Source organism: Bos indicus, chromosome 16 (assembly GCF_029378745.1).
Source record: "Bos indicus isolate NIAB-ARS_2022 breed Sahiwal x Tharparkar chromosome 16, NIAB-ARS_B.indTharparkar_mat_pri_1.0, whole genome shotgun sequence".
In the NCBI taxonomy this organism is placed as follows: domain Eukaryota; kingdom Metazoa; phylum Chordata; class Mammalia; order Artiodactyla; family Bovidae; genus Bos; species Bos indicus.
The window spans coordinates 56739029-56765782 of NC_091775.1; the positions used below are offsets into that span (position 1 = coordinate 56739029).

The window sequence follows — 26754 nt, forward strand, 5'->3', positions numbered from 1 at the left end:
GAGAAAATAAGAGATCTGATGTCAAGAACAGGACAGTTAGTTTCTCAATAGAATTAATTTTGCGGGCTGGTAGGGAATACATTGCCTATTTGGAGTTATTTTTAACTAGAACCCACTAGGATTGAGGAAGTCCATGTATCTGTCCAAATGTGAGCAGGACCAGGAGCATCATGAAGGAATGTGACAAGGAAGTCTTTTACCTCTTCTGTGATTTATTTTTGTACATTCTCTTTCCTCTTAGTCACCTTCATTTGACAGAACATTTATTGAGGATCAGTTGTCAGTACTGGGCTAAGACGTGGGATTACAAATATGAATAATTTATTGTTTGTGTTCTCAAAGGCCTTATGGGCTGGAATTGGGGCACAGGTAATGTAGGCACATACCTATTATTTTAACTCTCTCTCTGTATCTGCATTGTTTTTGTGATGGTCAGTATAGAAGACTTACGGTGTGCTAGGTGAAAGCAATGCAGAGAGTAAGAGGAGAGCGGAGAGTTTTCAGAAAGGACTTTCTAGAGGAGGTGGTAGCTTTGCCAAGACATAAATGAGGCTGGGGGGCGGAGACAAGATGGATAAGAGAAGGAGTAGAGATTGCTACGTGAGCAAATGTATGGCAAAACAAAGGGCACAATATATAAAAGGAACAGTGAATGACAGTTTCTGTATCATTGCTGTAGAAGGTGTATGGAGAGAAAGAGATGTGAGATGAAAATGGTCACGTGGGCAGGGAAAAAATTATAAAGACTTCTTAAGATGAAGAAATGTAGGCTTTATAGAGGCTTTGTTCTGTACCTAATGAGGAGCCACAATCAGTTTGAAGCAAGGGAATGACAACCAGATGTTCATTTTACATATATTCGTATATCCACATAGAGGATGGAACTGAAAAGAAGCATGTAATAGCAGAGATACCCGTTAGGAAATATCAGTCTAAATGAAAGATATTGAGACTTAGAGAAAAAGAAAGAATGAAACATTTTTCTGGAGGCAAAATTGGTAGGTTTCATGGATGGATTGACAAAGGAAAAGTCAAAAGTAGCATGTCTTGTTTCATCGCTTAAGCAACTGGTTAAATTATGGTATTTTGAGCTGAGGTAGAAAACACGTCCATTGAGAATGAATGGAAGAAAAACGGTTAGGAGTTGATGATTAATTTAGTTTTAAATTTGGAAAGGGAGGGTATTTGAGGGCCATCTGAGTAGCTGTCCAGCAGCCAGCTGTATACTGGAGACTGACTCTGGGGAGAAATCAAAGCTGAAATGATGAGAGTGGATCAGATCATTTCAGAAAAATAAGTAGAAGAAGAAAAACAGAATAGAACCCAGGAATGCCAATTATTTAAAGCGCTGATGAGGAAGAGGGATCTTTGAAGAGTTTCTTGATTTTCACCAGAGAAGCAGCATTGTATAATGTCAGATGCAGCAAAGAGAACCAAGTTTAAAACAAAAGGATTTTTTTTACGGTTTGCATTCTGAAAATGAAGAACAATTATAGTAGATTCATGGTCCTAATTCTGATCATTTGACTTTAATGAAAAAAATAACATACTGTTGTTCTATTGTGATTATTCACTCTAACTTTGATTTCAATTTCTTTCTCTGTGGTTATCATCTATTTATGGTCTTTTGATATTCTCTTACTGTCCTTTTTTTGTCATTTCCACACATGCAAACCACATTCTTGAGATTTCCTGTGATAATCAAGTACTTTATAGTCATAAATTCTTGGGCCCTTAGTTCTGTCACGCGAGTATATGTTCCTCGGCTCTTTGTCTCGTCACAACAAAGATTTGGAGTAACGGACATTAAAGCCCTCTCGGCGTGTCACAGTTCTCAGGTCTTAGATAGACTGTGTTATAGCTCTCAGGTCTCGAATGGACCATGTTATAGCTCTTAGACAAATCAGTGTTACAGCTTAGTGTTACAGCTCTATTTTATTTAGAAGATAGCAGGAAAATCCATCTTTGAGGTGTGAGGGCAGATCGATCCAAAGACACGAGGAGAAGAGTGCCCCAGCGCGCAGGAGAGAGAGAGAGAGCGCGTGCTAGCTTTGGCTCTTCTATTTATGTTTATCTCTCCCTGGTGTCCTATGTAAATTGGGCCAGCCAGGAGTGTTGTTTGTTTTACCTGAGGTCCTCACTCTGGTCCTCGGACCTTCTTTTGTTTTATTTTCGTGGGCTTTTCTCTTCCTTGTCTTTTAGCCACCGCCATTTTGGACTCCTTTTCCCTATTCTACCTACTAACGCCACCTAGTAGGTCTAGAATAGTCAGGTCCCTACACAAGGGGCTGGAGACTGTAAGCAGTGATGGGTGTTTTACCAAGGTTCAAAACCATCATTTTTCTAAAAGGAGCTTTCATGATCACTCGGATGAGAAGCTGATGTTCAGGCCACAGATAGTGAAGCTTTGTCTTCTACAAAGTAATCTTTGAATATGTCACAGTTTAGCATTTTAGACCGGTAGCCCTGTGAAACACATTATATCTATTAAACCTCAATGAGAAGAATATCACTTTAGAAAATCTGTTCTGAGACTTAACAGAAGTTTAGTTAACTGTAAGTTCATGTTTACTTGGACACATTTTCTCCCTGAAAAAAAGAGAGTGATTCAAATAGTGAAGAAACTCAAATAACCCAGATTTTTTTTTTTTTTTAACATATCTGCTCTTCTATTATAAGGGTCATGGAAAGTCAGCTATTGTAAACATATTCAACAAAATTGCCTCCAAAGTGTTTCGCAAGATGAATAGAAATGTAGTCTAGTTTCTACACTTTCTACTTTAATAGAAGTACACAATTGTTGTCATTGCTTATAAAAATAACTGGAAATATAGAAATGCCTTCAGAATCCTGGAGGAAAGATAAACTGATAATCAATGTTAGTGAAAAACAGATTAGATTGTAATTTTATTGAAAATATATGTGGTAATTCTACTAATTAGCATATTTCATTGACAGACCAATATATCCATTAACCAATTTGAATAAGAGAAGCTAACTATAATTTTTTCTTGTTTGTCCCCATGGTTTAAATAGGTAGAAGAATACAGTCTAGCTTAAACAATTCATCAAATACACTATCTTGGATTCCAGGGAGATATGTTATTAGGGCCTAACTGACTAATTTTTTATCAGTTACATAAGCAATGGCTTCTTTTTCCTGCCAGATAGCCTTTGGCAGCTCCATATTAATCACTGTCAGAAGCGGCTTCTTTCTGGGATGCTGTCTTCCTCTCATGGTCATTTATATTTCACGTTCACTGCCTAAGAGGAAAGAAAGACCAAAATGAAAGTAGGTTTAAGAACAAAAATTTAGAATTTTAAAGTTTTTCCATGTATGAATAGTTTTAAGAAATAAATATCTTTTCCTGGTGCTTGGAAATTTTCAGATGCTTTGATAATATTCTTTGTAACTTGCAGTAAAGCACTGGAAGAATTAAATGTTTATCACATAGATGCTGTTACATCCATTGATGGAATTATAAGAAATTTATCATTTATAATTCAAAAAAGCTGTTACAGCACAGATTGCTTGTAATCATTATAGTGTTTGCCTTTAAATTTTAATGTGCAATAATTATCACTAATATCATTATATTATTAGTATAATAAATAATATCTTTTTGTATATTCATTTATTCTAAATACTATATAAAGTATTTTGGATAATTTTTAACACCAATATATTTCTCTCACAAATTTATTTTCAAGCAGCTTTAAAGTTTTTTTTAATCAAACATATACTTCTTTAGACTTTCAGAAGATTATGCTCCTTTTTAAGGTTAAATACTCTAATATCAGCATGTATGGAAGCTTTCCAACTGCAAAAAAGAATTATTTGGGGGTAAGCCAGAATGTTTAAATGTATTGCATTTTTTCAAAAACTGTAACTAGGCACAACTCCTTTGGAAACCAGTTTTGCTTTATCTAATAAAGATATGCATACCAGTCAATTCCACTCTTAGTATATACTTTAGTCAAATTTAAGAACCTGTACACTAGTGGCTTAGTTGGTAAAGAATCTGCCTGCATTGTGGGAGACCTGGGTTTGATCCCTAGGTTGGGAAGATCCCCTGGAGAAGAAAATGGCTACCCACTCAAGTATTCTTGCCTGGAGAATTTCATGGACAGAGGAGCCTGGCGGGACACAGTCCATGAGGTTGCAAAGAGTAGGACACAACAGAGTAATTAACACTTTCACTACTTTCACACTAGAATCATGTATTAAAATAGGATCATAATTACAGTTTATACTACAGGATCAGTGTTTATAATGATCACACAACTCAAATGCCCATTATTATAATGTCTAATAGTCTAATATTACAATTGTAATTAGATATCAAAATGGATAAATTGTGGTATATTCGTATCGTGGGACACTATACAGCAATGAAAGGAATGTTTTGCACTACATGCCTGCATGCATGCTAAGTCACTTCAGTCATGTCTTACTCTTTGTGACCCCATGGGCCGTAGCCCACCAGGCTTTTCTTCCCATGGGATTCTCCAGGCAAGAATACCAGGGTGGGTTGCTCTGCCCTCCTCCAGGGGATCTTTTGACCCAGAGATCAAACCTGCATCTCTTACATCTCCTACATTGGCAGACTCTTTATCATTAGCACCACCTGGGAAATTCCTATACTACATGGGCTATTGTGAATGAATCATACAAGCATAAAGTTTAGTAAGAAAGCAAATTATTGGTATCATTTGGTATGATTCCATTTAGTATAATTCAATAATGACTAAAGTAAACTCTGTTTTCTTAGGATGCTATGTAGATGGAAAATACAGATAATACCAATGAAGTCAATACAGTTAAAGTCAGGATCATGACCTTCCAGGAGAAACTGGGAGTCATGACTGGGAGGGGACACGTAGGGATCTTCAGGAGTAAACAGTATTCTAGCTCCTAACCTGTTTATATTCCTTAATCATTTATTCTATAAAGTATAATCTTAACTTTTATGTATTTTTCTGTGTGCTACATTTAAAAATAATATAAGATTTAAAAATTACAAATAAGTTTCGGGTAAGATTTAACCAATGAACTTAAGAAATGAGAAGCAGAGCTACTTCTTAGTTTTCCTGAACATAAAGATTCTACAAAGTCCGAGGTAACCAAACAGAGGCTTCCTAATGTCTTTATATGCTTATATAAGTAAACTATTTGTGCCATGATATTATTTAGGAATCTTTCTGCTACATGTGACAACATGAACTCAAAGTAGTTTAAATTTAAAAGGAAATGTATTGGCTCACATAACTGGGAAGTCCAGAGCAGAGATGATTTTGATATGCTTGATATTCCAGAGTTCATATTTTGTTATCAGAAATCTGCATCTCTGTATCTCTGTTGTGCTTAGAGTTTATTGCCTTAACTTATAAAGGCAGGGCACAAAGTAGGCAGTTTGCAAGTTGGCCTTGCTTCATACTTTTCAGTTTTACAGCTTCATTTAGAAGGCATCATGTTTATCTTTTGCTATAGCTTCTGCACTTAAAACAAACAAGCAAGCAAAAACCCTGGAGGATTCTGGCTGGCCTGCCCTTGGGGGTCTGCCATTCTTGAGTTGGTTATTGAGGTCAGGAAGTTCAAGTGTTCTGATAGGCCTGGCCTAGGTCTTAAGTTCACCTCTGTGCTGGTAATGATCTGGATCAACTCTTCCTGAAAAATGAAATGGTGTTCCTGTAAGAAAGGAGCTTTTGACATCTGATGATAGGAAGGTAGAATACTAGACAGATATATCCCATTATCTTACAGTGATTCTTTGATATAAGAGTTTGAGTTTATTTTTAATAAGCCCTTCTTTACTTCCAAATCACCTTTTCCTTATAAACCTAAGAGATTTTTCCTGTTCTCTGTTAATTTTTGCATCAGTGCTTCAAGAGTCATTCCTCAGCATCTTCTCCTTGTGTCCTGTAAATACAATCAAGGCATTTTGCCTTAAGGAAAAAAATCCTCTTTTGATCCTCCCATTTAGCTCTCTCAGATTTCTTTGTCCTTTCAAAGCCGAATTCCTTCAAAGGATTATAAAAACCACAGCTATGAATTTAAATTGTGGGTTAATACCTTTCAAGTTACATGACCTTGGGGAAGTTCCCTGAGATTGAAGAATCAGTTTCTTCATTTATAATATAAAGTGAAAATAATATTATCATCGTCCTTGGGTTTCTATGAATGTTGAATACCATGCATTACAAGTGTAGTTTTATTTTGTATCTGGCATAAAAAGAGTATAGCCATGGGGTTAAGTCCAGACTTTATGTAATAGATGTATGCTGCTGCTAAGTCGCTTCAGTCGTGTCCGACTCTGTGTGACCCCATAGACGGCAGCCTACCAGGCGCCCTGTCCCTGGGATTCTCCAGGCAAGAACACTGGAGTGGCTGGCCATTTCCTTCTCCAATGCATGAAAGTGAAAAGTGAAAGTGAAGGCACTCAGTCGTGTCTGACTCTGTGCGACCCCATAGACGGCAGCCCACCAGGCTCGCCCATCCATGGGATTTTCCAGGCAAGAATAGTGGAGTGGGGTGCCATTGCCTTCTCCAATAGATGTATAGTTATTGGCAAATCACTTAACTTCCTTGAACCTCGCTAGTCTAATATTTAAAATGTGGAACTTATACCTACTTTTGTGAGGTTTAATGGGGTCATGAATGAATGAATGTAACAATGCTGTTCCTTCTAAAACTAATAATTATTTGCCCAGCCAGTTTTCTTTTGGACCCTAGTTTATATCGAGCACGCAAAGCAAACTAATAGGTGGAACAGCATGTTTTAAGACTTACAAATAGCCATTAAATTTAAATGTATTTGGCATGTATTTGATTTAAAAGGAAAATAAACACTCAGAAGTTTTCATCTATTTGCTTTTCAACTTGTAAACAGAAAATGAAAACTCATTAATTTATGATTGTCGGAATAGTCTCTAACATTCACCTTTGTTGAAGAAAACAAAAAAAATCAGTGGAATATTCATTAACTTCATGGGAAGAAGGTAGATTGACTACAAAAAGACATGAAAACACATAATGTGAAATAAAAACTTAGTTTTATCCTAAACAGTTATTTAAGATTTTCAACATACAATTTTACTTCAAAAAAATCTTGATGTATGTCACTTCAGGTGAGTCTTAAAGACTTTTGAAATACGTAGCGTGCTTTGTTTTGTGGTTGATCGCAGAGAGAAGCAGGAGTTCCTAGGTGGCACAGTGGTAAAGAATCGCCTGCCAGTGCAGGAGACACAAGTGACATGAGTTGGATCCCTGGGTTGGGAAGATCCTCTGAGTAGGAAATGGCAGCCCACTCCAGTATTCGTGCCTGGAGAATTCCAGGGACAGAGGAGCCTGGTGGACTGTACAGTCCATGGGGTCACAGAGAGTCGGACATAACTGAGCACATAGAGAGAAGCAGTGAAGCTCAAAGACTGGCTCCATTCAGTGATAACCTCTATTAGTACAGATGGCACATCATTATCAGCATCTGTTAATAAACAGTGATTATGTCATGCTTGATTCTCAGATTGTGCACATGAGGCAGGTATTTAGTTTTGTATTTCATAGAGCTGTGGATGACATTGTGATATCTTAAACGTTTTGATATAAGCTTTTAATATTTATCTTATCATTTCCTTAGTAAAGCAATATTGTTTCCATGACAAAGCTCCTGTACACAGCAAAGATGGGTATTCACTACTAGAGACACACTGTGCTCCAAATTCTAATATCTGATTTTAAAATATATTATTCAATGATTTATTTTTATTTTAAGTTAGACAAATCAACTACATATCAATGATAAATTAGATTGTCTAGTTCAGTGAAATCACTGTAATAAGTTAAATGCTTCACTGGTGGCTTAGCAGTAAAGGATCCACATGCAAAGCAGGAGATGCAGGTTCGATCCCTGGGTCAGGAAGATTCCCTGGAGAAGGAAATGGCAACCCACTCCAGTATTCTTGCCTGGAAAATCCTATGGACAGAGGAGCTTAGCAGGCTACAATTCATGGGGTCGCAAAGGAGTCTGACACAACTTAGCAACTAAACGACAACAACAGTAAGTTAAAGAGTCATTTTAATGCTTTTTTAAAAACAGATGCCCCAATGCTACTTAGTGGGGGAACCCACTCTTACAGTAAAATGAAGTTTGCTAGTGCAGCTCCAGATTGATTTTCAGATCTTGACTGATTTTTAAAATGAAACGCGATATAAGCTAAATGGCTTCCCTGGTGGCTCAGGGGATAAAGTGTCTGCCTACAATGCGGGAGACCCGGCTTTGATCACTGGGTCAGGAAGATCCTCTGGAGAAGGAAATGGCAAACCACTCTAGTACTCTTGCCTGGAATATCCCATGGACTGAGAAGCCTGGTAGGCTATAGTCCATGGGGTCATAAAGAGTCGGACATGACTGAGTGACTTCACTTTCATAAGCCAAATAGCCAATACAAAATACAGATAATACAAAAATTTCTTACATTTATCATTTACTATAATATTGAAATCCAGTACTAATATAGTTACATTTGGGATGGGCGGGTCATGGTGGAGAGATTTGACAGAATGTGGTCCACTGGAGAAGGGAATGGCAAACCACTTCAGTATTCTTGCCTTGAGAACCCCATGAACAGTATGAAAAGGCAAAATGATAGGATACTGAAAGAGAAACTCCCCAGGTCAGAAGGTGCCCAATATGCTACTGGAGATCAATGGAGAAATAACTCCAGAAAGAATGAAGGGATGGAGCCAAAGCAAAAACAATACCCAGCTGTGGATGTGACTGGTGATAGAAGCAAGGTCCGATGCTGTAAAGAGCAGTATTTCATAGGAACCTGGAATGTCAGGTCCATGAATCAAGGCAAATTGGAAGTGGTCAAACAAGAGATGGCAAGAGTGAATGTCGACATTCTAGGAATCAGCGAACTGAAATGGACTGGAATGGGTGAATTTAACTCAGATGACCATTATATCTACTACTACGGGCAGGAATCCCTCAGAAGAAATGGAGTGGCCATCATGGTCAACAAAAGAGTCCTAAATGCAGTACTTGGATGCAATCTCAAAAACGACAGAATGATATCTGTTCATTTCCAAGGCAAACCATTCAATATCACAGTAATCCAAGTCTGTGCCCCAACCAGTAACGCTGAAGAAGCTGAAGTTGAATGGTCCTATGAAGACCTACAAGACCTTTTAGAACTAACACCCAAAAAAGATGTCCTTTTCATTATAGGGGACTGGAATGCAAAAGTAGGAAGTCAAGAAACACCTGGAGTAACAGGCAAATTTGGTCTTGGAATATGGAATGAAGCAGGGCAAAGGTAATAGAGTTTTGCCAAGAAAATGCACTGGTCATAACAAACACCCTCTTCTAACAACACAAGAGAAGACTCTATACATGGACATCACCAGATGGTCAACACCGAAATCAGATTGATTATATTCTTTGCAGCCAAAGATGGAGAAGCTCTATACAGTCATCAAAAACAAGAGCAGGAGCTGACTGTAGCTCAGACCATGAACTCCTTCTTGCCAAATTCAGACTTAAATTGAAGAAAGTAGGGAAAACCACTAAACCATTCATGTATGACCTAAATCAAATCCCTTATGATTATACAGTGGAAGTGAGAAATAGATTTAAGGGCCTAGATCTGATAAATAGAGTGCCTGATGAACTATGGATTGAGGTTCATGACATTGTAGAGGAGACAGGGATCAAGACCATTCCCATAGAAAAGAAATGCAAAAAAGCAAAATGGCTGTCTGGGGAGGCCTTACAAATAGCTGTGAAAAGAAGAGAAGTGAAAAGCAAAGGAGAAAAGGAAAGATATAAACATCTGAATGCAGAGTTCCAAAGAATAGCAAGAAGAGATAAGAAAGCCTTCTTCAGCGATCAGTGCAAAGAAATAGAGGAAAACAACAGAATGGGAAAGACTAGGGATCTCTTCAAGAAAATCAGAGATACCAAAGGAACATTTCATGCAAAGATGAGCTCAATAAAGGACAGAAATGGTATGGACCTAACAGAAGCAGAAGATATTAAGAAGAGATGGCAAGAATACACAGAAGAACTGTACAAAAAAGATCTTCACGACCCAGATAATCACGATGGTGTGATCCAGTGATCACACCTAGAGCCAGACATCCTGGAATGTGAAGTCAAGTGGGCCTTAGAAAGCATCACTACGAACAAAGCTAGTGGAGGTGATGGAATTCCAGTTGAGCTATTCCAAATCCTGAAAGGTGATGCTGTGAAAGTGCTGCACTCAATATGCCAGCAAATTTGGAAAACTCAGCAGTGGCCATAGGACTGGAAAAGGTCAGTTTTCATTCCAATCCCAAAGAAAGGCAATGCCAAAGAATGCTCAAACTACCGCACAATTGCACTCATCTCACACGCTAGTAAAGTAATGCTCAAAATTCTCCAAGCCAGGCTTCAGCAATATATGAACCGTGAACTTCCTGATGTTCAAGCTGGTTTTAGAAAAGGCAGAGGAGCCAGAGATCAAATTGCCAACATCCGCTGGATCATAGGAAACGCAAGAGAGTTCCAGAAAAGCATCTATTTCTGCTTTATTGACTATGCCAAAGCTTTTGACTGTGTGTATCACGATCAACTGTGGAAAATTCTGAAAGAGATGGGAATACCAGACCACCTGATCTGCCTCTTGAGAAATTTGTATGCAGGTCAGGAAGCAACAATTAGAACTGGACATGGAACAACAACAGACTGGTTCCAAATAGGAAAAGGAGTTCATCAAGGCTGTATATTGTCACCCTGTTTATTTAACCTATATGCAGAGTGCATCATGAGAAACGCTGGACTGGAAGAAACACAAGCTGGAATCAAAATTTCTGGGAGAAATATCAATAACCCCAGATATGCAGATGACACCACCCTTACGGCAGAAAGTGAAGAGGAACTCAAAAGCCTCTTGATGAAAGTGAAAGCAGAGAATGAAAAAGTTGGCTTAAAGCTCAACATTCAGAAAACGAAGATCATGGCATCTGGTCCCACCACTTCATGGGAAATAGATGGGGAAACAGTGGAAACAGTGTCAGACTTTATTTTTCAGGGCTCCAAAATCACTACAGATGGTGACTGCAGCCATGAAATTAAAAGACGCTTACTCCTTGGAAGGAAAGTTATGACCAACCTAGATAGCATATTCAAAAGCAGAGACATTACTTTGCCAACAAAGGTTCGTCTAGTCAAGGCTATGGTTTTTCCTGTGGTCATGTATGGATGTGAGAGTTGGACTGTGAAGAAGGCTGAGCACTGAAGAATTGATGCTTTTGAACTGTGGTGTTGGAGAAGACTCTTGAGAGTCCCTTGGATTGCAAGGAGATCCAACCAGTCCATTCTGAAGGAGATCAGCCCTGGGATTTCTTTGGAAGGAATGATGCTGAAGCTGAAACTCCAGTACTTTGGCCACCTCATGAGAAGAGTTGACTCATTGGAAAAGACTATGATGCTGGGAGGGATTGGGGGCAGGAGGAGAAGGGGATGACAGAGGATGAGATGGCTGGATGGCATCACTGACTCGATGGACGTGAGTCTGGGTGAACTCTGGGAGTTGGTGATGGATAGGGAGGCCTGGCGTGCTGCGATTCATGGGGTTGCAAAGGGTTGGACACAACTGAGCCACTGATCTGATCTGATCTGATCTGCTTCGACTTTCACACTGATCCTTTTCTACATTTTTGCTGACTTTTACCTTCACAGTTGCCAACTGATTGCCCTGTGTGAGTGACATGCCTTCATTGATAAAGGCAGATTTATTCAGTTTTATTAAAATTATCTTAAATAAATATCAACTACTTGGGATTTATTTAGCTCTCTGTGCTAAGAGCTTTGGGGGATACAAAGTTACAGCAGTACCCAGCAGTTTAGTGAGTGAGAGTGAAAGTCGCTCAGTCGTGTCCAACTCTTTGTGACCCCATGGACTATACAGTCCTTGGAATTCTCCAGGTCAGAATACTGGAGTGAGTAGCCGTTTCCTTCTCCAGGGGATCTTCCCAACCTAGGAATGGAATCTAGGTCTCCCGAATTGCAGGTGGATTCTTTACCAGCTGACCCACAAGGGGAGCCCCTCTTGCTCATCATGGGATATAAATATGCATACCTGAGGGTACGTGCAGGTTTTTACATTCGCAAGGGGCTGAGTGCACAATAATAGTGGTTAATTTTCATGTGTCACTTATATATCGGGGAAGGTCTAAGAGCTATACATCGATCTCATTCAGTCCTCAGAACGAAGTAGATGGTCACGATCCCTGCTTTACAGAAGAGGAATTTGACACCTGGGGAGATAGCATGCCCAAGGTCACAACTAGGATTGGTATTTGAACCTAAGTCATCTGAATCCAGCAGTTAGTAGGGGCATAGAAATTACTACATGCCACAAAGAGCTTTGGAATTAAGACGAAGTTAGAAATGATCTCATCAGCTAAAGTGAATAACAGAGATTTTATGTTCCAAGTGCCATATATGATCAGCCTTAAAAGAAAGTAACATTTCAAAGACACAGTTGTGCTGTATAATAAACCCCAACCCAGACATTACCCTGAGCTTGTGTGCCTTAATTCCTAGGGGAGCCTGGACACTGTAGGCTCTCACTGTTTTTGTAATAAAAAGGGTGAGGAACAGAAAGGGGGCATTCTTTTCATGGATCATTCTTCCCAGTGATACATAAGAAGTGCTCTTATTTATATGAAAAGAAACACATTTTGCTACTTCCTTTGTGAGAGCATATATTTCTGGAAACCATTTTAACAGTAGAAAGCACTTTAGTAGTAATTTCCTTTCTATTGATTTAATCTCTTCTAGCTTCATATACCTTTATCCAGATTATTCAAGAGACCTCTGCCTCTATTTTCTCAACTTTTAAAAAAACTACTCTCTAAAACCTGTAGTAGCTTTCAGTTGCTGCCAAATTATAAAGACGTTTTGGTTACTCTTGCCTGGAAAATCCCATGGACGGAGGAGCCTGGTGGGCTGCAGTCCATGGGGTCGCGAAGAGTCGGACATGACTGAGCGACTTCACTTTCAGTTTTCACTTTCATGCCTTGGAGGAGGAAATGGCAACCCACTCCAGTGTTCTTGCCTGGAGAATCCCAGGGACAGGGGGCCTGGTGGGCTGCCGTCTATGGGGTCACACAGAGTTGGACACGAATGAAGTGACTTAACCTTAACCTAACCTAGCTTTATACCTTTATACCTTACCTCTACAATGGGAGTAGTAAATATCTCCTGCATAGTAAGACTGATGAGTGAGTTAAATGAGATTATACATATTAAAAAAAATAAAGAAAAGAAATTTACTTTTGTAATTTTACCTGGATAAAAAGTTTTACCCATTTCATTTTAATTCTTGTGTGTACCTACCTATAAAAGCACTATGATAGTTGTTGATGTGTAAGACAAAGTTTCTGTGTTCAAGGAGGGAAAGACCCCTCCTTGGTCCCCTACCGCATGCCTATGTTGTCCCTCACATACATCTCCTTTATCCTTGCATGCATGCTAGGTTGTTTCAGTCGTGTCTGACTCTATGCAGTCTTATGGACTGTAGTCTGCTAGGCTCCTCTGTCCGTGCGATTCTCCATGCAAGAATACTGGAGTGGGTTGCCATACCCTCCTCCAGGGGATCTTCCACACCTAGGGATCAAACCTATGTTTCTTGTGTCTCCTGAATTGGCAGGAACGTTCTTTACCACTAGCTTTATCCTTACAGCATCCCAAAGTGAGAACCCAAGGTGGAAATCCAGCTCCCCCAGTGTTGCAAGATGCTTTCTAGGAGGGCTACTTTGCTCTACCTAATAGAGATCACTAGGGGAATTGGCAGGGCTTGACCAGAAGAAATCAGATAGTGACAGAGAAGAGGGTCTTTGCAGCCCACATTACTGCTTTCAGTGGCATTCAATGAGATTTCCCAGCCCATAGCTCTGTCCATGTGTAGAGCCAAGCCAGTGACCTCATCTGGTCAGAGATACTGGTTGGCAGTCTGTTTGATGTAGATCACCAGTCAATGAGCTATACTGGCCATGGAGCTTGTTCTACTGCTCTGGCCAGGCAGGGAAGCAAATTCACAGGCCCCATACAATTGCTGGTTTAGGCTCCAGTCCTGATCGTCTAGGAAGTTTGGCCAGGGAAACAGAGCAAGCTGCCGATTGCATCTTACAGCCCTGCTCAGAGAGCAAAGTCAGCAACCTCGCCCAACTGTTGGGCACAGCCTGTCCCACTGTATAAACAGGAAGCCCGAAGGGTCATTCTGGGCAGCCTCAAAGCCCAGCCTTTAGTACCATTAAGCTATGGAGCCCAGCCAGTCTAACCACTGGTGCCACCCTGCCAAGGAATATAGTCTGTGACCGTGCCCATCCAGAGGCGATTACAAAGCTCAGCTAGTGGCCATTTTGACCATGGTGCACAGCCAGCAGCCCCACCCGAAGAAGAGTTTTATCCAGACTTATTATAAGTCTGTTTAGTCTCTCAGCAGAAACACTGGAGGCCAAGGAAGTGTGAGATGATATATTCAACATAGTGAAAGAAAAAAATATCAACCAAGAATACTAGGCTTGGCAAAGCTGAACTTTGTAAATGAAATAGAGATAAATGTGTTCCTCAACAAACAAAAGCGGAGTGAGTTCCGCATCACTAGTCCTGCCTTTCAGAAAAATTAAAGGGCATCATCAAGCTGAAATAAAGGGATGCTGATTTAACATCATAAAAACATGAATTGTAAAATTCACTTGTAATAATAAATACCCTGAATATCCGTTGAAAGGACTGATGCTGAAGCTCAAGCTCCAATACTTTGGCCACCTGATACAAAGAGCTGACTCACTGGAAAATACCCTGATGCTGGGAAAGATTGAAGGCAAAAGGAGGAGAGGGTGGGAGAGAATGAGATAGATAGATAGCATCACCGACTCAGTGGACATGAATTTGAGCAAACTCTGGGAGATAGTGAAGGACAAGGAAGTATGGCGTGCTGCAGTCCATGGAGTCACAGAGTCGGACATAACTTAGTGACTGAGCAACAACAATGATGAATACATAGTCAGAGTCAGATTCTCTAATGTATACTGGTAGAAGATAATTCACTTACAGCTCTTTTTAAAAAGTATAAAACAAATACCATAACTATAGTAATTTTTATCACATATTTTTAAAAAAGGATGTAAATTATGACATCAATAAAATGTGAAGTGAGAAGAAACAGTAAGTATGAAGTTTCTTTACGCTTTCAATGTTAAGTTGTTACCAACTTAAAATAGGATGTTATATTTTATATAAGGCTCATATTAACCATAAAGCAAAACCAACAGTAGATTCACAAAAGAGAATCAAAGCATACTATTACAAAGAGTCAGCAAACACAAAGAAAGACTGCAAGAGCAGAAGCAAGAGTCAAAGAATTCACAAAGAGAAACACAGTTAACAAAATGTTAATAATGAATCCTTATCTATCAGTATTAATTTAAATGAAAATGGATAAATTATCCCAAAAGACATGGAGTGGCTGATTGGAAAAAGAAAAAAAAAAAGGCAGGATCCAATAATATGCTGCCCAAAGAGACTCACTTTAGCCTTAAGGATACACATAGACTGAGAGTGAAGGGATAGAATTAAAGTATTTTAAACAAATGGTAACCAAAAGAAAGTAGAGGTAGCTATGCTTATATCATACAAAATAGACTTTAAGTTAAAAATGTTCAAAAGAAATAAGGATAAACAATTACAAAGCTTTAGCTAAATTAATCAAGGGAACACAAATGAGATTATTAAAAAAGAGGGGACATTACAACTGATACAACAGAAATATAAAGGATAATAAGAGACTACTTTGAAATGCAATACACCAACAAATTGGATAGCCTAGGAAAAAAATGAATAAATTTCTAGCAATACACAAGACTCAAGAATAGAAAGTCTGAATAGATCAGCAGCAAGTAAGGAGACTGAATCAGGAATCAAAACTTCCTCAACAAAGAAAACCCCAGGACCAGATGATTTTAGCTGCATACCACCAAACATTAAAACCAAACATTTAAAGAATTAGTACGAATCCTTCTCAAACTCTTCCCAAAAAATTGGAGAGGAGAAAAAACTCTCAAATTCATTTTAAGAAGGCAAGCTTTACTTTAATATCAAAACCAGAGAAGGTTACTACAAGAAAACTATAAGCCAATATCCCTAATAAATACAGTTCAGAAATTCTCAACAATATACCAGCAAACTGAATTGAACAAAACATTAAAAGGATCATATACCATGTTCAAATGGGGATCATGGAAAAAGCAAGAGAGTTCCAGAAAAACATCTACTTCTGCTTTATTGACCATGCCAAAGCTTTAAACTATGTCTATCACAACAAACTCTGGAAAATTCTTAAAGAGATGGAAATACCAGACCGCCTGACCTGTGTCTTGTGAAATCTGTATGCAGGTCAGGAAGCAGCAGTTAGAACTGGACATGAAAAAACAGACTGGTTCTGAATAGGGAAAGGAGTATGTCAAGGCTGTGTATTGTTACCCTGCTTATTTAACTTACTGCAGAATACATCACGAGAAATGCTGGGCTGGATGAAGCACAAGCTGGAATCAAGATTGCCGGGAGAAATATCAATAACCTCAGATATGCAGATGACACCACCCTTATGGCAGAAAGTGAAGAACTAAAGAGCCTCTTGATGAAAGTGAAAGAGGAGAGTGAAACAGTTGGCTTAAAACTCAACATTCAGGAAACTGAAATCATGGCATCTGGTCCCATCACTTTATGGCGAATCAATGGGGAAACAATGGAAACAGTGACAGACTTTATTTTTGGGGGTTCCAAAATCACTGCAGATGGTGATTGCAGCCATGAAATTAAAAGACCCTTGCTCCTTGAAAGAAAATCTATGACCAACCTAGACAGCATATTAAAAAGCAGAGACATTACTTTGCCAACAAAGGTCCATCTAGTCAAAGCCTTGGTTTTTCCAGTAGTCATGTATGGATGTGAGAGTTGGACTATAAAGAAAGTTGAGTGTTGAAGAATTGATGCCTTTGAACTGTAGTGTTGAAGAAGACTCTTGAGGGTCCCTTGGACTACAAAGAGATCCAACTAGTCCATCCTAAAGGAAATGAGTCCTGAATATTCATTGGAAGGACTGATGCTAAGCTGAAACTCCAGTACTTTGGCCATTTGATGTGAAGAACTGACTCATTAGAAAAGACCCTGATGCTGGGAAAGATTGAGGGCCAGAGGAGAAGGGGACGGCAGAGGATGAGATGGTTGGATGGCATCACCAACTGAATGGACATGAGTTTGAGTAAACTCTGGGAGTTGGTGATGGCCAGGGAGGTCTGGCGTGCTGCAGTCCATGGGTTCACAGAGTTGGATACGACTGAGCGACTGAACTGAACTGAACTGATGCAAGGATAGGTCAACAAGTGGAAATCATAAAAGTTATGTGTCACATTAATAGAGTGAAAAATAAAAATAATATGATTATTTCAATAGGTGCAGGAAAGCATTTGACAAAATTCAACATCCGTTCATGAGAAGATCTCTCAACATAATGGATATAGAAGACATGTACCTAAACATAATGAAGGCTGTATGTGATGAGCCAACAGCTGACATCATACTCACTGGTGATAGGTTGAAAACTTTTCCTCTGGACATACAGGTGGCCATTCTGTACGTGAAAAGGTGCTCAACATTATTAATCGTTACGTATGTGTATGTGAAAATTGTTCAGTTGTGTCTGACTCTTTGCAACCCCATGGACTGTAGCCTACCAGCTTCCTCTGTCCATGGGATTTTTCCAGGCAAGAATGCTAGAATGAATTGCCATTTCCTTCTCCAGGGGATCTTCCCAACCCAGGGGTTAAACCCAGGTCTCCCACATTGCAGGCAGACTCTTTATGTTAATCATTAATGAAGTGCAAATCAAACCACAGTGCTAGCTATCATCAGAAACACAACAGTTAATAAGTGTTGGTGCGAATATGGAGAAAATGTTTCCCTTGTGCCCTGTGGGTGAGAATGGGAACTGGTTCAGGCCCTGTGGGAAACAGAAGAGAGGTTGCTCACAAAGTGAAAACTGGAACTAACATGTGATCCAGTGATTATACTTCTGAGTATTTATCCAAAGGAAACAAAGAAACAAACTCATAAAGATACCTTCATACCACATTCATTGCAGCATTAGTTACAATAATGAAGACATAGAGACAGAGATGAGATGGCTGGATGGCATCACCGACTCGAGGAACGTGAGTTTGAATGAACTCCGGGAGTTAGTGATGGACAGGGAGGCCTGGCGTGCTGCGATTCATGGGGTCGCAAAGAGTCGGACATGACTGAGCGACTGAACTGAACTGAACTGAAGTGTCTACTGAGTGATGGGTAGATAAGAGAGACTATGGTATACACATAGAGTAGAACAGTATTCAGCCATAAAAAGGAAATCCTTTCATTATGACAATATGAATGAATCTTGAGGGCTTTATGCAAAGTGAAATAAGTCAGTCAGAGAACAACATGTTTGCTGTCACTTACATGCAGAAACTTTTTTTTAAAAAAAGAGAAGTTACAAAAACAGAGTAGGTAGGTAGGTAGTTGCCAGGTGTGAGGGATGGAAGAAATGGGTGAGTATGGTAAAAGGGTATAAACTTCCAGTCACTAGATTAATAAGTTCACGGGCTGTAAGGTACAGCATGGTAAATACACTTAACAATATTACATATTTGAAAATTGCTCACCACAAAAAAACTCAAAATTCTGAGAATAAAAAACAAAAATAATATCTATGTGAGGTGATATGGATATAATTATACATACATTTATATATATGTAGAAATATATAAATCAGAAAAACCCATAATTTTGTGCATCTTAAACCTACACGCTCTTGTACATCAATTACATCTCAATAAAACTGGGGAAAATTTAATGATATAAACTTACATTATATAACATTAAAAACAGAAAAGTTGTAAATACTGAAAATGAATTAATAATTATTTTGCCATATTCTACTGTTGCTTAGACTCTTGAGTCTGTTTATTGTCTGTTTTGTCTGATGGAAATGACATGTAATGATGTGCTTCTCAATTCCAACTTATTTATATTTTCTATATTTGATGAGTTTTGGTAAAATCCAGCCATTGCTAATGCTAGGTTCCTATCTCCCAACTTATTATTAGAATTTTTAATATTATATTTATTTACATTGCAAAATTTTAATTTATTGTTTTTCCTGCCATCATGAAGCCACTAGTGGCTACAAGTAATTATTGTTTATTATTTCCAAAATATATTTTTATCATGTATCTTACGTTTTACAGTATCATCAAATCTCATCTCAGCCTTCACTCCCTGTTGTTGACATTTTACTGACATATATTTCATGAACATGCATTGTCTTACCCTTCAAAAGCAAAATACCATTATAAGTCTACGTGTGAACTTCCTTTTTTCTCTGTGGTGTAAATGTCCATGAGTATTTGTTGTTTAGCTATATTTTATACATTATTAGGTATTCTCATTTTTTACATCTTTGAGATTTTTACTAAATTTTGAGTGCATACCCTACTTTCTGCTTTAATTTAATATATTAATTGAAGGGAGAGAAATACCAAGGGAAGCTTTAATTGAAGATGCTAAACAGATCCCATTTCATCTTTAAACTATAAAGAGAAGTTGAATTTCTACTTTCCAAAGGATTATACATATTTCCCATTACTTTCTTACTCATTTTGTTAGCGAGCCTTTTCTGTTTTCACAGGGATTCATTTTGAGTCAGTTTCATGATAAGGCAGTATCTGAGATCCCATAAGAGCTTATTATATCTGACCTTAGTCTTCACAGATAGTCAGTATTGATTCTACCCCAGCTGGACTGATATTTTATAGGTTTAGTCTATGACTTTCATATGACCCATGAGCTAACTGAAAATCAAAACCTTGACTGTATTGCTGAAGCTAGACCTGAAGGATACTAACTCCAAGGCTATCCACCTCCCAACAAATCCAGATTTTTTTTTTTAATAAAGGTTATTAAGGATTTCTCTTTTAGGGGTCAAGTTCAAAGTTGATATGTATGTGTGAGAGGGACAGTTACATGGGGAAGGTGGAGGAGAGAGAGGGGAAAGGGGGCCAAGAGATAAAAGACAGAGGTGCTTTCAGGGATAGAGGAAGAGAGAATGAGTATGGAATGAATGAATAAGAATGACCTTAAGCTCCATACCTAAAAGCACAGTAGAAATTTACATCTCTTGTCATTTTTGTGAATAGTTTATTCTGATCTAGCTCATACTCAGCCATCCCTCTGTTTGCACTGTAACTGTAGTGGCATCTAACTCCTCTTTCCACACATCCAGCCTCCCCTACTCCAGAACTTCTGTGTCTATATCAAACTCAAGTTGACTTGCCTATTTCCTCGTCCTTTGGGACAACACTCTACTTTTGCCTCTATATCCAGGGCCTAGAACAGTGCATGATCTCATATGTTCAGAAATTGCATATATGGATGCTGAAGGGCATTTAAACATTTGCTTTAATGGTTGTACCACATTCAAGGAAATAAGATGAGATAGCAGATGGTAAAATATTCAACTAACCATCACTCAGAAAGAAGGAGAGATTAAGTGAATTAATTTCTCCAGGGCTGGTTACAGTTATCTTACTTGCAGCTTTTTTGTATAGCCATTTTAGAAGAGATCTGAGAGAAGACGAAGAGGCTTAGAATGTGGTAATAAGAGAAGTACTGTGACTGTATATGTGCACGTTAGTCTCAACTGAAGCTTCAGTGCAGAATTGATAAAGGGGTAGAAAATATAGTGTGCTTACCTTCCAGATAACTGCAAATAAACTGAAAGGTGTCTGCTGATTTGAACAGCTGGGGTCAAAGCCAAGCCCCCAACTCATAGATAAAAAAAGATATACGCAAATATTTAGAGAAGCAAAATGACAAGAGCTAACTGTAATTATTTAACTTTAGGAGATTTTAACTAACTCACATATTTCATGGTTTATAGTAGAAAACAGAAGTGGCCCATTTGTGTAGGGACTCCGATAAACAGTTCCATTTCTAAGTGGGTGAATAGAACCCTACTTGATTCAGTTATACAGGCAGGAAGTTAGTCTAACAGATATGTCAGATACCATAAACAGCCAAGGTCAGACTTTGAAAGAAATGACATTTAAACTAAATGTTTACATAATAGGTACATCCTACAACCTTGAGTAAGGACAACTTTTTCTGTTTGCTTGGTACAGATTCTAGAATATTGAATATGTCCCTCTCTAAATTCTTTCAGCTTTATACTATAATTTAGAGATCTGTTCTTTTGATTTTAGACTTTATTCTCTGTTAAGATAAAAATATCTCTGGAAAGGTATATCAAATTTTGTCATTTAAATCTTAATGAAAGAAGCCCATAAGCTTCTGGAACAGCTGAAAAATGTTTTTTATAGAGAGAAAAATAAACAACATCAAGAAAATTCTGGGAGGACAATATCATACTACCTATCAAAAATAAAAACTTTCTATCCTTTGGCCCAGCAATCCCTCTTTTGGGAACATTATTGAGAGCGGAAAGCAAGTATACATAGCAGTGTATTTAGAATGCTATCTTTTATGTAGGAAAGGGAAAATAAAATAAGTACAATTCTTTTATTTGCATAAATAAATTGACAGGATACACAAGAAATTATTAAGAGTAATTTTGGGATTATGCAGAAGAGGTGGGAGGCAGATACAGGGGTTAGTGGTTATAAGGATAGAGAGGAGTGGGACTTTTTTTTAACCTTCATATACTTTTACACTGTTTTGATTTTTTGGATATCATCTGACTGTATTACTTATTTTTAAGATGGTTTAATGAGTAAATGAAAGGATGATTAAAATTAACAAAAGAGGGAAATTCATCTCAAATGAGGGAGCTCAAAACTTGGAGCATATATTTTACCTATGTCTCTGCAGAATGCTGGCTCTGAAGAATTTCATTCCCAAGTGACCTTAAACCACTGATCCAGGGGTCTAATAACATGCGGGAATGTTTCTGACATTCTGGTCACATGCACATTCAGTCATGTTCTATATGTGTATGTTTTCCTGTAGATGCCAGAAGAACAAGCATTCTGTGTTTTGGTGAAAATCATGTATGACTATGGTTTACGAGACCTCTACAAAAACAACTTTGAAGATCTTCACTGCAAATTCTATCAGTTGGAGAGACTCATGCAGGTAAATAAATACTAGGAACTTTTATCACTAAGGGATTTGTTAAGTTACAGAAAAATTCTAAAATTAAATAATAATGGTTTATGAAAATCTAGTGGAAAGTTACAGGAAATGTAAATGGATTTGATTTTGACCAATGTCTACAGTGGTCTTAATATCATAAAATATTTAATTATTTGATGGTTTAGAAACTATTTTTATAAAAAAAGTCTTCCATTTAAATATTCAACATTAAGAAACTTCTAAGCGTGAATATGGTGAGTTAAGTTAATGAAGAGGGTTCCCAGTATTATTTGTAAAGAAATGATATTTTCATAATAAAAACTGAAATACTTAATATTTTTCTCAGTGTTTCCTAGCACCAGTACTATATTTAGGTTTAGAAGTAAGGAACACTTTAAAGAAATAGATATTGATCAAATTAAAAACCACATAAAATATTGTAATATAAGCACATATTTTAAATGTTTTTCTCTGTAATTTCCAGATCTCAAACAATGTGTTACTATTTCATAATTTATATGATTATATGTATGAGAAATAGGTATTCTTTTATATATATATCATAAAATAGATTGTGAGCAAGAGCAAAATTGTCTGGTGCTGTTAAAGGAATTACTGAGTAGCTTTCAAATTTTACCTGAGGTTGTACGAAAAGAAAGTGAAATCACTCAGTTGTGTCCGACTCTTTGCAACCCTATGGATTGTAGCCTACCGGGCTCCTCCATCCATGGGATTTTCAAGGCAAGAGTACTGGAGTGGGTTGCCATTTCCTTCTCCAGGAGATCTTCCAGACCCAGGGATTGAACCTGGGTCTCTTATATTGTAGGCAGACACTTTACTGTCTGAGCCACCAGGGAAGCTGAGGTTGTACAATAAATCTTAAATTTGTAATGACTCCATGAAGCATGTTTATATGGCTTTCTCTGTATGAAGTATTGGGAACCCAAGAGATATGTGAAGAAAATACATAAATGAATTGATTCCATAGTTGGGGGAAGTAAAGTGGCTGGGAGGAAGATTAGTGGGATGTGGCGGTAGAGGCTACTGATAGGAGTTAATGGACATGAGCTGTCAGATCCCTAGTTGTCTAAAGGGGAAGAGAAGCCAAAGTCAGACTGAACAGGAGGAAGGCAGAGAGTTTGCCCTGAGGTTAAGGACAGCTTTATTGAGAGAAGGGAATGCAGAAAGGTATAAGAGCTTAACTGTGAAGAAGAAATAAAGGGGGAGGAGGATGTCAAAAAGAACTGTAAGCACCAACGACACATGGGCACTGAGGGGGAAAAGACCGTGTGGAAGAATCTGCTTATCTATGGACAGTAAGAGCAATAGGCTGTTTTACAGAAATTTAATTCTTCCAAGTAAATGTTTGGTATTCTTCACTGTTTCACCTTTCATTTACAAAAGTTCATATTTTTTATCAAAGATCAATTATTCTTTAGAGTTTTGAGAGTCAAATAAAAGCACTTGATAAATGAATAGCTAGCTCATGGTATTATGAAGAAACCAAACGCATTTTCTGTTAGCACTTTTTGTTTGTTAATGACTCTTCAATACCCCATTAAAAATACCTAATGGGCACATAGGGGTGTTTTTCAAAAAGCATCTTGTATATGAAAAGAAAACTAAAGTCAGCTTTTATGTATCTTTGCCTTTGTCTTTCAGTTATTGGAATAGCTATGCTAATACTTTTTACTTTGCCTTTCATGCTTTTTAAAAGCATTTACTTGTATACTTTGGGGGGGAAAGACCTAGCATAAAGCTTTTCTTTTTAGGAGACATCCCGTTTCATACATGATATACTACTACATTTTCTATCCTTAATCATTCTTAATATGTTGAAACTAGATTGTTAAAAGTATGATTATCTTTTGGGCTTCAGTACCATAATGTACTGAAGTAATACCATACAGCCTAAATGACATTGATATTCAATGGTCTTCAAAGAAAAGGTGCATTGTTTTCCTGGCTAGTTAGGCGTGAACCCTGAACAGAAATGCTGTGACTTGACCGTGCAGTCACAGTACTCACTAGACTGCAGGTGTTCTCTCATTGCAGGCGTTTCCCAAGAAACAGGAAGAGTCAAGTGAGCAAGAGCTGATCTTTGTTATTTGTTCATAACAAGTCTGTCTTGTCCTTGGTCACATCCCCAGTTCTCATGTCCTGTCATCACTTCTGTGTAGTTACATAAAATTCAGTGAATATTGTAGTAAATTGAGAGTCATCATAGCCAGCTCGTCATAAATCACAGCTGTGGCAGAAAATAGAGCATCCTCAAGTGTTCCTCCCCCTCAATTTTCCACTTTGACTTTCAGGAGCAGTTACCGGACCTGCACAACCATTTTTCTGATCTGAACCTAGAAGCTCATATGTACGCATCCCAGTGGTTTCTCACTCTTTTCACTGCCAAGTTCCCACTCTGCATGGTCTTCCACATCATTGACTTACTGCTTTCTGAGGTAGAGTGAATCCCATCTCTCATATTTTAGCCAAAATAGAAAATAGTCTCTACTTAAAATGGTTCCAGTTTTCTTCATTTCCTTTTTTCCTTAAAAAAAGAACATTAAGCCAGAAATACTGACCAAAAGGTTCTATTTGAATTTTCAGTCAAGACTACTTTAATTTTATTATTTGTGAGAAATTAAAATATTAGGCATATATAATTTCTACAAAGTAAAATAAGGTAATGAAATTTGTATCATTACATTCACAATAAGCCTGTATCTGTATAATTATGCATTACTAATATAAAGGATCTTTTAAATTAAATTAATGAAATCAGGATTATTTTTAATGGTAATGTAATTATACTCCAAGAGTGAATATAAATGAAAATTTTATGGTAATTAAATTCTCAAGTCATAAGGTATCTCTTCCTATATGTTATTTGAGACTCTTGCCAGCTAACTGAGAAGTGATAAACTAAAGCTTCTATACCATATTTTTTAGACAGAGTATTTCAGAAATTTGTTTGCCGAATTCCTTAGGTATCTATATTGTTTCTTTTTTATTTGTTTTTAGTTCCATAAGTGGCTGTATTTATTTACTTTATTTTTTTTTTAATTTTATAACTAAATACATTTTTATTTTTTTAAATTTTTCTAGTCAATTTATTCAACCTGTTTAAAGAAGATTTCTCTGATATATTTGCTTGGAATGCAAATTACCACCATGGGTTGCTGTCGCTCTGTACATGGTGGGAAAAGGAAAATGGTGTGGGTTTTTCCTCTTTAGCCTACGTATTTTATTTTATTTTTTTTAAATTTTTATTTAACTTTACAATATTGTATTGGTTTTGCTATATATCAAAATGAAGCTGCCACAGGTATACATGTGTTCCCCATCCTGAACCCTCCTCCCTCCTCCCTCCCCATACCATCCCTCTGGGTCGTCCCAGTGCACCAGCCCCAAGCATCCAGTATCGTGCATCCAACCTGGACTGGCGACTCGTTTCATACATGATATTATACATATTTCAATGCCATTCTCCCAAATCTCCCCACCCTCTCCCTCTCCCACAGAGTCCAAAAGACTGTTCTATACTTTAAAGATGTAAGTAATGTTACACACACATGTATCATCTACAGCCCATCAAAATGTTTAATAGTCTTTGCAGTGATGAAAAGTTGCTGGATAAGAACTTTTTTATTGAGAGTATAAATATATTTAAAAATATAACTGTCTTAATGTAAAAAGCTGGAGTAATCAAAAATGTAAGCCTAATATAATCTAGACAGTTTTGTATTACAGTATTACATTTTTAGATAAAGCTTTATAACTTCCTTAAAAAAATTCTAACCATTTTAATCACCCCAGAAACTAGAAATTTAATTATAAAAATAAGATTAAAAAGATAAAACATATAATCTTTATAAAGCATAATTGTCATTTTCAAACCTGCTATAGCAGTAACCACGTTATATGCAAACATAGCTGGGTTTTACTCTTCAAAGGTTCTAGGTGGCAGCTGCAGAATATACAAAGGTTGTGGCGCATTTTATAAACACAAGATTTTAAAACATTTGTAATATATTTTGATATAGAAGAGTTGAGTGACTGAGAGTCACAGAATAAATTCTCAAATTCAGAATATTATAACAGCCAAAGAACCTGGTTGATGAAACATTTAATTCTCCTATTTATTTTACTTACAAATTAGTTTCTAAAATGCCTATTTAAATTAAGCCTAAAGGAAGAATGCAAAATTAGGAGCTAAAACCTTATTCAGAGTCAAAATGATGTGATCACAATATACACAAAACAAATTAAACATTTGTGCTAAAAATTCTGCTTTGCTTGACTGTCCAAATTGGTGTGGTAAATAAACAATTCTGGCTCTTTTAATTCAGTTTAATGCTCTTTGAAAGTAAAAGCAAATTCATTGAGTTCTGTAATCTTAAAACAGATTAATACTAAAAGTTAGTTTTGTTAAGTAAATATGCCTATATCTTATTGCAACTGAGCTGAGTTTAGTATTTCATGGTATTTATAAAAATAGAATAGTGGAGGTATGACATTT

General features: G+C 37.4%; 1 protein-coding gene across 3 annotated transcripts in view; it reads left to right on the forward strand.

The window, feature by feature from the left end:
- RABGAP1L (RAB GTPase activating protein 1 like) overlaps window positions 1-26754 on the forward strand; it is a 739452-nt gene that overhangs the window by 452429 nt on the left and 260269 nt on the right. For all 3 annotated transcript variants that reach the window (XM_070768910.1, XM_070768911.1, XM_070768912.1), the window contains 2 exons: window positions 22113-22238; window positions 24551-24694. In XM_070768910.1, coding sequence (XP_070625011.1) covers window positions 22113-22238; window positions 24551-24694 — 270 coding nt within the window. The remainder of the gene's footprint in view (window positions 1-22112; window positions 22239-24550; window positions 24695-26754) is intronic.